A 14,594-nucleotide genomic window follows, 5' to 3' on the forward strand; every position below is an offset into this window, starting at 1 on the left:
TTTTAATGATTTCACTTACCTCTCGCAAGAAAGAAGTTAAATTAGACAAAAGTTGATGATAGTCCATTCGTAAAATAAGACGCATCGCACCTTCAGCGATTTTAGGTGGTTCTCTTTCACAATCCAAACCATCCCAATTACATTCAGCATTATTACATCCATAATCACAATGTCCATTAGCATAATGACTTTGACAATATGCGTCATAGATCGGACTAAAATAAATAAAAATAGTATATTAGTATAATGTATTAATTAAACATACAAATCATCATCTTAATATAAAATACTTACTTGCAAGGCATTAGAGTTCTTTCACAATCTCTACCGTCGTACAAACATTCAGGTGTATTACACTCCACGTCACAGCGTCCATCAGCAAAAACTTGCCAGCAGTTTTTGGTTGTAGTACAATTCCTCCAAGGGTTCAATCCAAGAGAGCAATCACCACCATCAAAGTCACAGGCAGCTGTGTTACATTCTTGATGGCATCTGTTATCTTGAGACTTAGCAGCACATCCGTTAGTTACACAAGCAGCCAGCTCTCGTTCCCAATCGTAATCCTTTTTTGTCATAATGCCTTTAGATGGGAATTTTCCTAGACCTCCTTTAAACTTGGAATCATAAATATTACAATTTTTTCCTGACCAGTATGTTGGACAGAAACACGCGTAGTCCCCAAGTTTATTTTGACAAGTACCATCATGCTCGCACGGATTACTTTCACATTCATTGTAACTATCGACTTCACAGTGAATACCTGCCGTGCCTGGAGGACATTCACATTGATATCCTCCATGTTCTAGTGAGTGACATACACCATCGCCCTGGCAAGGACTTGAGTCACAATCTACACCAAAGAATTCACAATTCCTTCCAGAAAACTCTTTTGGACATACGCACGTATGACCGCCTTCCACTTGAGAACATACACCACCATTTTGGCATGGACTGCTCTCGCAGAAGTTAACTTTAGTTTCACAATGTCTTCCCATATATCCAGCACGACAGTTGCAGTGGAAATTGTTAACTAATTGAACGCAGTCCAATGTTCCATATGGATCGCAAGGGTTTGATAAACATTCATTTATGTCTCCTTCACATCTGTGACCGACAAATCCAGCTGGGCAACGACAATCAAATCCTCCAACTCGATCAATACAAGTACCGTTATTATGACAAGCTTCAGGTGAACAGTCATCAATGTTTATGTCACAAATAATACCCAGTGTACCTGGTGGACATGAACAACTAAAGCTATTGATTAAATCACGACATGTTCCACCGTTTTGACATGGGTTGGGATGACAGTCGTCGACGTTGAGTTCGCAATTTTGGCCCTGGAAGCCACGTGGACACTGGCAAGCGTATCCCGCAACTAAATCTCTACACGTTGCTCCATTTTGGCAAGGTGCTGAATCACATTCATTGATTTCTTTCGTACAATAGCTACCGGAATAACCATCGGCGCAATGGCACCTATGACTATTGCCAATGTCTTCACAAACACCACCATTATGACATAGAGCATCCCGTCGAACACCTTTACGCAAAGATGCATCGTTACAGGACACCATCTCTACGTCACATACTTTGCCCGTCCAACCAGGTTGGCAAACGCACTGGTATAAGTTCTGAATTTGTTTACATGTTGCTCCATTTTCACAGGGCTGTGGTATGCCTCCACCACCACTGCACCAGTCTACCAACGATTCGCAGTTTTTACCCGTATAACCATACGCACAATGACATGTATAATACTTTCCATGATCGAGACATGTGCCGCTATTCTCGCAAGGTGACGAATCACATTCATTTATTCTAGTTTGACAATTTAATCCAGTATACCTACATAAGACAAGCGAAATTGTTATTATAAATTGAAAAATATATATGCAAGTATATAGCAATAAAATAATAATTTTACTCACCCTGTCGGACATATACAAGTGTAGTTATTAATACCATCGACGCAAGTGGCACCATTCATACAGGATGAATCAGTACAATCCTGATCGTTAGTTAGACAGTGCATGCCAGAAAATCCAACAGGACACGTGCAAGTATACGAATTCACATATTGTTTACAAGTGGCTCCATTCAAACAAGGTTGAGATAGACATTCATCGATGTCTACTTCGCAGTGACGACCAGAAAACCCGTCGGAACACATACAAGTATAATCGCCAATACCATCCAGACATGTAGCTCCGTTTTGGCAAGGTGCTAAAATCAAAAATTAGTTATGATTAGAAAAATAAAACTTGGTACATCTAGGTAAAAACTTTAAAAATAGTAAATAAACTCACAAGAAGCGCATTCGTCGGTGTTAATTACACAATCACGACCCTGAAATCCAGGAGCACAGGCGCATTTATACGATCCGTCAGTGTTCTGACAAGTGGCACCGTTGCGACAAGGTGCAGTTAATGCACACTCGTCTACGTCTTCGTTACACAAACGGCCTTTCCATCCAATAGAACATTCACACGAAAAATCTAAAAAGTTGCTAGAAGGCGAACATTTAGCACCGTTGCGACACCTGTTCGGCGTACATGGGTCCAATCTGCTCTGGCACTCTGAGCCAGTGAATGGTAGTTGACAGACACACTTGTAAGCGTTCACCAAGTCGATGCATGACCCTCCGTTTTTGCAAGGATTAATGGCACAGTCGTCGATGTTTACGTCACAGTTATGACCAGAATACCCAGGCTTACATTGGCACGTGTAACCATTTACGCGGTCTGTGCACACTCCACCGTGTTGACATGGGTTCGAACTGCACTCGTCGATATCAATGTCACAACGTTTGCCAGTGTAACCTGGCCTGCAGTGGCATATAAACTGGTTGAGGCCGTCCTCACAGCGCAATGCATTCAGGGAACACGGGTTGCTGGCACATTCGTCGATATCGGACAAACACCGAGGCCCATAGTAACCACGAGGACACTCGCAACGCCAACCAGCAACCAGATCCACGCAAGTGCCACCGTTGGCGCAAGGACTGCTAGCACATTCGTCCACGTTCATCTCGCAGTGCAAACCAGTGAAGCCAGGCAGACAGTCACAAGAATACCTGTATGGAAATAAATAAGGTTAGTATGAGCAGTACATATAAAAGCGTTGGATGGCAAAAATTATATAAGATGATCATACTTATTGATTCCGTCGATGCACTTCGCTCCGTTCCGACAGGGGTTAGACACGCACTCATTTATGTTGACCTCGCAGTTCGGGCCGGATGTGCCGGCTCGGCAACGACACTGGTAACCATTGATTAGGTCTTCACACGTACCACCGTGTTGGCAAGGAGCGGACGCACACTCATCCAGTTGGTCCTGGCACAGAAGTCCCGTGTAACCCGGATGACAGGAGCACGTGAACGAGTTCTGGCCGTCGATGCATTCACCATGCTTGCACGGGTTCGACAGGCAGTCGTTTATGTTATTTTCGCAGTTGAAACCCGTGAAGCCCGGCGAACATTCGCACTGGTAACCAGCTATCGAGTCATGACATATGCCACCGTGCTTGCAAGGGCTGCTCACGCAGTCATCGATGTTGATCTGGCAACGCGGCCCGGAAAACCCTGCCGGACACGAGCATTTGTACCCATTGATCATATCCGTGCAAACACCGCCGTTCTCGCACGGGTTCGTTTCACACTCGTCCACGTCAACCTCACATTGCGTGCCGGTAAACCCTGTGTAAAATCACCGTCGTTATTAGTGATATAGTTATAATGTTATATTATTACACCTAAAACAATGCTATATGGTATTGCGTGCGTCATTTCAGGTACGTACTAGATATCTATTTTATCATGGGAAATACGGCTGAAATAAAAAGTTACAGCAAATGTGCGTTCCAGATTACAGATGCAGGTCACACATCGCGTCGTACATACTATTATATCATATCATACGGCATAGAGAGAGCGCGTATAACAGGTGTGTGTGTGGGAAATGAATAATTCCAAGGAATCGACAGGATCCAGTTCCACGTTTGGTAATTAAAGGTTGACGGTCTGGTTTTTAATCGCGCGGGAACGAAATCAATTATCCGACGCAGAACTGTCGCTCGACAGACCATCTGTCTCCAGGTTTGGTCGACAAGGACTATTTGTTACGCGCACGTCCACGGAGAGACCTCAGTCCGGTTTTGGTACACAAGAACAATACCAAATCCAATAAAGACCAGCAAATTATTACAACGTTTTCCTTCGATTCGAACGTTATTCAATACGACAAATGAAGAAAATTACAAAGCTGTCTGCTGGTGACAACAGAAGTTTTATTTACTGTATTATTTTTTACCCGACTATTAAATGCAGTATGATAAGATTATTCACACGCGAAATATTCAATCACATAATAAGTAGTGTTTATAGTTGTACGTTTTTTTTATGATTATTTTTCATCAGACGACAATTAAATTTTATTTAACATAGTTTTGGTATAAAGCCAGTGTTAATGAAGACATTACCTAATAAAAAAGTATTTAATTATAAAACCTACAAAAAATATTTATAATACAAAAATTAACTTTCAGTTTTAAATTCAAAATAAAAAAAATAATCCCACGGTAATTGTGTCGTATATTATAAAGCATAATTTTATTTCACTCATATTGAATTAATACCATGTTTTTATGAAATATTTATGTTACGATTCTATGATTAAGATTTGAACAGAATGGAAAAATCTAATTGAAACCCGATAGATTGGTTATTGCATTATACATATTATATGTATGAGGATAATTAAATATTTGAATGCCTCGTGTTTAGATTACCTACCTGAAATTCAATACCACAGTTTTTATGAAATAGTAACTTGTTTATAGTTTAGAAATCAAATCATAAATACATTTACATCGTAATCTTTAATTACATTCAACGTCAAAAGCACATAATAACATTTATTGTATTTTGTGATTCTGTATGCACTTATTTTACTAATAATTATGACGTGCATGATGGGTGTGTGAATTATTGTTTCGCATTTCAAGTAAACACAGCCGATGTTAATATTTATAAAACCTAACTCTGCAACCATATGTAATGAAAATATATTTTTTTCCTTTCCGTCTCACTTGCGTTACTAAAAAAATGATTTAGAGAGGAAACTGTCTTTGCACTATACCGAACTAAAGCCCGATGCCATCTGTTCGTTTAATGGGTTCAATTTGAAACTGGGTTATGTACATTTTTTTTAACGGTAGTGTAAAAGTGTTAAAAAAATATAAGGATGTAATCCTTCTACACATTTGGCTAAATATAAAACAATGTGGGAACAAAATATAATAACTAGTCCTACGATTCGTTTCGTCGAGTCTGCTTAGCGTTAATGAATTTCAATATTATGAAACGTTTTTTAGGGACCGTTTGCCGAGACAAAGACAAAAAGTCTCCGTTACGGCCAATTTTTAAACACATATATCGTTGTCAATATACCTACATGTGCTTATTTTATGTAGTAATATAACTTCAACCGTTGGTTACTGCGATAAAATAAAAGGCCAATGTTTACGTCGCGCACAGGCCAAGTCGTGAAAACAACGCTGTACGACGACTGCAGCTGATGCCGAGTAATCACCGATACCTTATCTCGAATGCGGTTCCGAGTAGAAAACACAATATATTATACATGATAATAAAATATAAGATACGAGTTAAATCGCAGTGAAACAATACAACATAATAGCAATAATAATAATAATATTGTACGGAGAAGAAACGCGGCGGCGGCGGTGGCAGCGTCGCATAATATGAGAAACCGCGCGTTGGCGAAAAACCCGAGTAAACCGATGTAATGTCTCTCCTCGGGACGTGTACCCAGTACCCACACATACACTGCGCTTACACGCGCACGCGTTATTACACGATATGCGAGTAATATAATGTCACGTAAGTACAATATCGATACACGGCAACGTCTGAAACGCGTATTTATGTGAGTGTGTGTGAAAAATATTGTACGTAATATTATTATATTTTGTACGCCATAGTCGGTCGTGCAGAAAACTCGGCGAAACATTTGTTTTTACCTACACATTCACATAACATAATGTTATGGCATTTCAGACATTATGTCGGGACAGCGAGTCGTCGGTCTTATATTATGCATCTACACATAATATTATTATCGTCATATTGTATATTATAGGCGGTACATACGACGGTCCCGCGGCGAAGACAAGACGACGACGACGACTAGATACGGTATGATAATAATAATATTACACAAACGGGGCACGCGGTCTATATTTCGCGCCGGTTTCCATATTTTACGACCGGAGCTGCAGGTGTCGCCGTAGTCTTGCGCCGCCGCCGCCGACGTGACGCCCGGTCCCGGTCGTGTCCAGCGGGGCCGCGAGTACGTCGTCGTGGTTATTGGTATGTGGTTACTTACGGGTAAACGGCCGTCCCGCGCCAATGATATACGCGCCGCGAAACCGCACGAAGTGTGAATAACGCCTATATCATTCCTGCGCGCGGGCCGTCTAGTCTCGACGGACGCGTTGAAATTTATGATCGTTTATTATACAGAATCCGCTGCAGTGCCTACACGACGATGATAATATAACGCCCGAGAAGAATATTATAATATACTACACACTACCTGCGTATCATATAATATGCGTTCGATACCGTATAGTGCGACTAATACATACCGTATAATGGCATATATCAGATACAAACAACACGGGTACGCGAGTGTCCGTGAGTATCTAGTACGTATATAACATTATGTCCACTTGTGCGTGTGTGTGTGCAAGAGTATATAAGAGCATACACACATATAATATGTATATATTATATTACAGCGTTGTAAACTCGCGCATGATAATGTTGTAGACTCGCGTATAATAATATAATATTATGTACTCAGGCAACCGGTACGTATATTATTATTATTATTATTATTATTGTGTGCGCGTCGTCGACGACCGGCGCGACCAGTTGTTCTTCTTCTACTCCACTCCGCGCGGGCCGAGTGTCAATCACGCCGTGGCCGTCCGGCGCGCGCGTAAAAGGTAATGTAACACGCAACCGTTGTCGTCCTCATGTCTGTCGATTTATTCGCCCGTTTGATTTGTAGAACTCACTTACAACTGGCCACATAATATATCTATACCTACTAACTGGAATAGCCGTAGCCGTAAGGAATATAATATTATACCTAGGTATATAATAATACATAATATACGCGCCGAGAGAACGATAGAAGCGGGAATAATAATAATAATAATGATAAATAATATAAAGCGATCGGAATCCGGTTGGATTGGTAATGGTTATTTATTTTTATTATTTCGCGTCGTTTTCTTTCCGCGCCATCACTATGCACGACCCTTTTAGGAATTGTGTATCCACTCGGGCCCCCGGGACCGGACCAGTTTGTACTTTCCACCAGGACTTACGACAATTGTCGCATACTGAAAGGACTGGCGATCTGACACACGCACGCGCATCCAACATACACATTTATTCTGCCGGACGCGGCTAATCGTTAGCGCCGCGCTCGTCCGTCGTCGTGAAAACTCAATACAAATGATATTCCATCGCTGCACACGCACGGCCCAGCCGCCGTCACCGCCGGTCACACGAAGCGCTAACCTGGCTCAGCAGTGCACGCAAGAGGGACGGCGACGCAACGGCTGCGGATAAACGAATAATAATAATATTACGTCCGATGGGCGGAGAGTACGATTCGTGATATACCGTAACGACTGCCGCGGGCACGGTGACGGTTCGCACAACACGGCGTGCTTGGCGTTTCTAAAAATGATAACACCTGTACACAGCTGCATTGTCGAGGAGGGATTCGTAACAACGAAATTATTCAAAATTATCATCGAACGAAACGTAGGACGATGTCTGATCACGTGTTATTATAATATTACAGACGTTGTATGAATGTGCTGCAGCGCGGTCAAACACATAACCCACCACGCCAAAAACAATTAATAGAATTAACCGGTGCGATGGTGTTTAAGCGATGATTTATAAGACGTCCTCCACGCGCACGGGTAACGAAGAACATGCAACTGCAGCAATACTATTGAAATACTACGAATAACCATGCACCACCACACTCCGCAGCCACAACAAACGGAAAGATTTTCGTCGTCGTGTACACACGAAACCCGTTTTGCTTTTAATGCACCCGAAAACGGGCGCGGACAGACCGAGCACGATTCCCTCAAAATAGTTGTTTGCGGAACGATAAAATATTTACGATCTGGCTGCTGCAGGTGCCCGGGCGTCAAACTGTATAATTTATAACGAACCTTAAAAGGTATTAACATTGTTATTTTGTTTTTTATTGTTACGTTTGTCGAAACGGAAACCGATTCGTCCGGAATCATTATCGACAACGCGACGCGGTGCATCGTGTATACTCCGATCGTACAAGTCCCATTATATTTTTTATGTCACCCATAAAACTCGCGCGCTTATAATAGGTGCTATAGCCTATAATACAATATTATTATGCTTTCAGTGCTTTCACATGCGAATTATTACGAGTTGCTCGATGGTAAAGAAGCTTTTATTGCGCGCTATAATGTGCGGCACCGAATTTTGCGTTCCGAAAAAATCCGTTAACGGTTTCCGGCCGGGTCGATCGACAATAATCGGCATTGCCTACAATCGCTCTCACATACACACACATACTATAGCAATAACATTCAATAAACGGTAACAAGCGCGTTCGTTAGCAGCGGTCGCGCGAGCGTTCGCGCCTAACAGAGCTCACTATACAACGAAGCAACAACGCGATTCCGTGGCGTGGGCGTGATGATTTTGTACGTATATTATATTATACGGACAACAACAAAGCGATAATAGATTAGGGTCAACGTGAAACACGGTGCTGGTATAAAGCGGAGAGGAAACATAGAAGAGAAGGTAAAAAAAAATAATAATAATAATAAAACGATGATAATAATAATAATAATAAAATAACTACGTAGCAATATAAAATATACGTAACGAACGGCGATCCCGGAACAATGGTGCATTGTGTATGCATGTGTATACACTCGGGAGTTTCGTACCGCCACAAGTATTGTAGAGATAAATATTTGTATGCGGTACATTCCGGGCAAGAGTGTGGTTTTTTCATTTTTTTAGTCGACGGATTTCGCGGGGGATACCGTCTGCTCTCGTATAGTTAGAGGAAAAGTATCCCCCCCGTCGGGAGCAACACCGACGACAACGGTGCTCTTCAAGAAGATAAGCCCCTATATTATTATTATATACTCCACGGCCATAGAGAGAAAAGATAAAGAGAGAGAACGATGATAATATAGAGAGCGGGACCATATATAATATTATTATTGTCCGGTTAATGAGGCACCCGGTATTACGCCAATAAAGGAGAACTTTACTATCCATTAGCGATCGCAATCTTCGTACGACGATTGGGTCGCCGCCGTGGAGCCCATGTAAATTATACGAGAAAACGTCGTCCGCTTCGAATCTCCACCGACCTCTTATCAGCACGCCGCCGCCGCCTGTTCGATTTGAAACGCGTACACAATATACAATGGACCGTAAATCTTGAAACAAATACCTGATGACAACGACCGCCGTCGATTCCGTGTTGGTGTGTCGCCACTTATAATATGTGTTTTAATGTACCCGTTTTTTTCTCGAAATAATAATAGTAATCGATTGTAGTACTTGTCGTAGCGAACGCCACTAAATCTGTTTGGCTAAACATATAGACACAGTTCGACAGCACAAACAGACCATCACCTCTGCAGAACTTTAAAAATAAACGGTCGTGATACGATCGACGTATATATTTACCCTCTGTCCCCTCTGTGCGCTTAAAAAATATGAAACGGCGGTGTTTAAGTCTACGGCTGCGGTGGGGCGAACGACCGTTGGGATGTGTTTATCTGGCCGGTTAGATCTGCGGTGCATGTATATACAAGATCACGCGAGATCTGAAAGATAAAGAGAGAGCCGTCGACAGAGCTTTTGTGTGTACCGGTTGGTTTGCTCGTCGCCGCCGACAAACGCGAGCGAAAAAGCAGTCGGGCACGACCCGAGTGACGGACGTCGCTACTCGACCGAAACGGGAAATAATATTAATAGCCAGACGAGAGACTTGAGTTTTTGCCATTATCTCGCCGAGGACGGTTTGCACAGTTAAGACACCAAAAATTAAAAAACAACTAGGCCCGCACAACCTATAGGATCGGCGAATGATCTCTCTGCGCCACACAAAATCTTTCCGAAACCCGAAATCAATTTTTTTTCTGCAGACGTACGCAAATACCCCCTCCCTCTCAAATCACAATAAATATAAATCTGTCAACTGTCACTCACTCTATCTGTACCTTCTTGGTAAAAGTTCCAACTACACAGATGGAATTTCAGTGACTTAATTTATTTATACTAGCTATTGGATAATTATTACGTACAGTATAATAACATTTCCTCGGACAGCGGATTAAAAATTGTTTTCGACGCATATGTATAACGCCTAATTATTTTTAAGCGAGCACATGACGTCTGCCTATAATTCCAACATAATACAACGACCTCTATACACGGAAAAACTGCAATTACTAAACATAGGTACACGCGTAATACGACAGACATGTTATATTTTCTAATAACCGTAAATTATGAAATTCCTAAATTAACTATTACATTTAAAATATATTATATATTTAATAACTAACTATTGTTCCCACGCGGAATCGTTGTTAAATCTATATTAATCGGTTTTAAAACCATTATGTAAAATATGAATATATTTTTGAACTATTATATTATGTAAATCAGGAACGTGAATCACTTTTTTTTTTTCGTTAACAGTTCTTATAACGCACTGACGTATAAATAAAGAATTCCACGAAATCACGTTTGCATAGATTATCACTGAGATAGTTCAAAGACAAAAATTGTCACTTCATCAAATAAAAAATATTATTATTATATACATTCGTGTACTCAACCGTCACGTTACAATACTATAATTCCAGCACGGTGGTAGGTTTTTTGCTTCGTAAGCGAATTAAAGAGTAGCAGCGTACGGTATGTTACAATATGATTATTTTACAATATCTGCTGAAATTATCCGTTTACGTAGACTAGTTTTTATCTAAATGTATAAATTAAAAAGACGATAAATATAAGAAGTATTTTTAGTAGGACCTTTCGACCGAGACGCAACCTCTAGTATGTTTAACAGGAGGAAAAAAATCAAGACGGTACGCTACAAATGTTTGTAACAAACGCTTACCTGGCATGCAAACGCATCGAAAAGTTCCAGGATCGTCTAGGCAGGATCCTTCATTTTTGCACGGATGAGAGTCGCACTCATTAACGTTGGTCTCGCACCGTGGCCCTGTGAAACCCTGCGGGCAATTGCAGGCGAACGATCCAGGAGTGTTGACGCAAACTCCGTCATGTTCACAAGGTGATCCTGTTGAAAGAAAAAATAGAAATTATTTTCATTTTATTTTATTAATGACTTGGTGAGGTGTACAATTCACAATAGTGACGTGTGAAAGCGATCCATCGCCATTGCCATAGTAGTGGAAGAGAGGAGTTATTATATTATACGTATAACAAGACAGTGATGAAAAATCGCTCGCCAACTCACTGGCGGCGGCAGCCAAAAATCTATTACAATTTTTAATTGACTCGTTAACAGAGGCGTGTGCGCGCCGCTGTTTGTTCACTTGACAATTTAAAAAGATGACTACGTCTTAATTACAACGTTTCACGAAGTGTAATCCATCCACCGACCGTATACCATATTACTATGTATCCATACCACTCTCTTTCTCTCTCTTTCTTTTTATTTCTCAGTTACCTAACCTAACCGCTGACCGTACGGTCAATCACCGACAGCCCCCCTCTCTTCCTTCCAGGACCATCAAAGGTACGCACACACACACACTCAACCTTCCTGTTTCCGGACGTTGGAATGGCCCTGAAACGTCGAGGGAAACACGGATCGTGTACACGAGCAAGTGCGGACTATAGTACGCGTATGTGTGCAGAGATAAAGATCGCAACGATGTCCACACGGTCACCAATATTATCAGTCTGACCGGTTAAAACCGTGTTCGCCGTCTTCTACTATACGCACATATACTTGGACACACGTTGTACACGTGTCTGTGCAGGTTTACCTGTACGGCTGCTATACCGCACCGGAGATACGAACGCTGTATAGTGTCAACGGTGTCAACCATATAGCTGGAAAAACCGCTGGCGTTACGCGATGGCCGTACGTAACAATTTTAATTACCGGTCTCTTATCCGAGATAATCTTTCCCCTTATCCCCCACAATCAAATAACACGCACGCCATGGGAACAGGAAGCCGGTAGGCCATTGTTCGACGGCTTGGATAATGGGGAGTAAAAGAGAGAGTTAGAGATAGAGAGAGAGATAGAGCGAGCGTGATCGGGTGACAGGAGGGGATCGAGAGAAACAGGCAGAAAGAGAAAGAGAGAGAGACTTGAAGAGCCCTGTGACGACGGTATGGATTACAATAATAGTACGAGTAGAAGAAGAGGTAGCTGTTCTTTTCGCCTCCATCCTCCCTCAACAGAGACGACGGCGGTGTGTGGTTTTATGTAGTGGAAATGCGATAGTGTGGGAACTTGTGATTTCGGCGGAGGATTCGTATTATATTATTTTATTATATTACGTGGTTTTATTATTATCGTTATTATTAATTTTTTATATTTTTTTTTTTTTTATCATACCTTGTTCGCATTCGTTGATGTCTTCGGAACAATCGATTCCTTTGTAGCCGGAAGCACACGAACAAGTGTACGAACCGTTGATCGGACTTGTGTCACATATGGCATCGGTATGACACGGGTTAGATGTGCACGCGTCATCGAGGTGGCACAGGAGACCTGCGAAAAATGCGAACATTTCGTGATTAGTCATCGAGCAAAATTATGTGTTGTTGGCAGACAATTTATAGTTACCATCACCGGTATACTATAATATACTGTCCATCACCCGCTACCGCTGTTGTATACATTCGAAACGTATGACAAACACGACGGGTGATCGATCTACAAAATGATTGTCACTCACCGGTCTTGCCGTACGTGCACTGGCAGTGGAAGCTGCCAACCCGATCGATGCAAGTGGCGCCGTTGAAACAGGCGGCCCCGGCGCAATCGTCGATGTTCACCGAACAGTCTTGACCGGTCCAGCCGTTTACGCAAATGCAGTTGTACGATCCCAGCGAATTGGTACACGTAGCACCGTTGTGGCAGACGCTGGGCCGCATGGCGCACTCGTCCACGTCCATCTCACACGAATCGCCTGTCCACTGGGCCGGGCACGAGCACGTGTAACTGTTCACGCCGTCCACGCACGAACCACCGTTCAAGCAGGCGTGCGGTATACAATCGTCGATGTTTTCTTCGCAGTTTTTGCCACGGAAACCTGTGAAGGAATATCAGTAAAAAAAAAAATGTGTTAAACAAACTCGATAATTCGACTGATCAGTTAAATTGATTCAGATAATCAATAAATTACAAACGACCCGAGGTACTCTTTTTCGCAGGACAGTACTCTTTTTAACAATAGTGTTAAGTACATGAAATTGTACACTTTTAAAAAAAAATTTAAGCACACATTATAAGCTAATACGTGTCTATGTGTTTTTACTGTTTTTTTATAATTTTATTATTAATTTATATTTTATGGTTCGGCATAAAGCATTGTTATTGGTTGGTAACACTAGTTGGTAGCATGTTTAATTTTAATTTTTAATTCAATTTATTATCTGTTTTGTTTTAGCAGTGATAGTGACTATTTATTGTCATGGATATTAGTGATATTACCACCATTTAGAAATTTACAACATTGAACATAACCACATAACTAACATAACTGAAGATAATTTTAGAAAATTTTGCACTTGGTATTTTTACCTTTAAAAAATAATTTATACTTTAGTTTAAGTTTACTTAAAAAATCTTAAATTTAAAGTATTTTCATCTTAGACACACACGAAATTAGTTGACATAATTTCAAATAATAAGTTTTAATTGTTGATAATAGGAAAAAAAATAGAGTAATCAGATAAAAAAACAAATTATATAAATGGAGATGACCTATGGCCGCTAATAGCTATGGGCAAAATGGGTAGAAAATTACACGCATTGGTTAATTATGACAGAGGAGGACCTAAGTTTTAAAATGTACTTTTTTTTTGGATTTTTATATCTGGTCACCGTATCTATAATATGTATCGCAGAATCGATGACAGCATTATAACGTATAACCACAACGACGAAGCGGCGTAATGGATCGCTAAACAATATTCAGAGGCGTGGTAAATGTAATTCATTATGCATGTAATAATAATTATTATTATCAAATCGATCGACAACTATATGGTCGGCGCGTCGACACGCAAACATTGCTTGGTGTCGTACTGTCGTCATGTCGGCGCGTAGGTGGGCGAGAAACCGGTGTGCGAGTCCCGACGAGTGTAAAATATTATCATTTTATATTAAATATTATGCTTTAGATATTATGATAATATTATGTACGTATAGAGCGACGGACAGGACGACCGATACAGCGTA

At 41.1% G+C, this 14,594-nt stretch overlaps 1 protein-coding gene across 2 annotated transcripts in view; it reads right to left on the reverse strand.

Annotated features, from left to right (window-relative positions):
* The window catches only part of N (neurogenic locus Notch protein), a 49,799-nt gene that overhangs the window by 3,974 nt on the left and 31,231 nt on the right, over window positions 1-14,594 (reverse strand). For both annotated transcript variants that reach the window (XM_015520138.2, XM_015520132.2), the window contains exons 6-13: window positions 13,087-13,443; window positions 12,744-12,899; window positions 11,265-11,447; window positions 3,157-3,700; window positions 2,310-3,076; window positions 1,932-2,226; window positions 295-1,848; window positions 20-215 (exon numbers count right to left, since the gene is read on the reverse strand). In XM_015520138.2, the coding sequence (XP_015375624.2) occupies window positions 20-215; window positions 295-1,848; window positions 1,932-2,226; window positions 2,310-3,076; window positions 3,157-3,700; window positions 11,265-11,447; window positions 12,744-12,899; window positions 13,087-13,443 (4,052 nt within the window). The remainder of the gene's footprint in view (window positions 1-19; window positions 216-294; window positions 1,849-1,931; window positions 2,227-2,309; window positions 3,077-3,156; window positions 3,701-11,264; window positions 11,448-12,743; window positions 12,900-13,086; window positions 13,444-14,594) is intronic.

Source organism: Diuraphis noxia, unplaced genomic scaffold, assembly GCF_037042655.1.
Source record: "Diuraphis noxia isolate RWA-SAM2 unplaced genomic scaffold, SU_Dnox_SAM2 contig0003, whole genome shotgun sequence".
NCBI lineage: Eukaryota > Metazoa > Arthropoda > Insecta > Hemiptera > Aphididae > Diuraphis > Diuraphis noxia.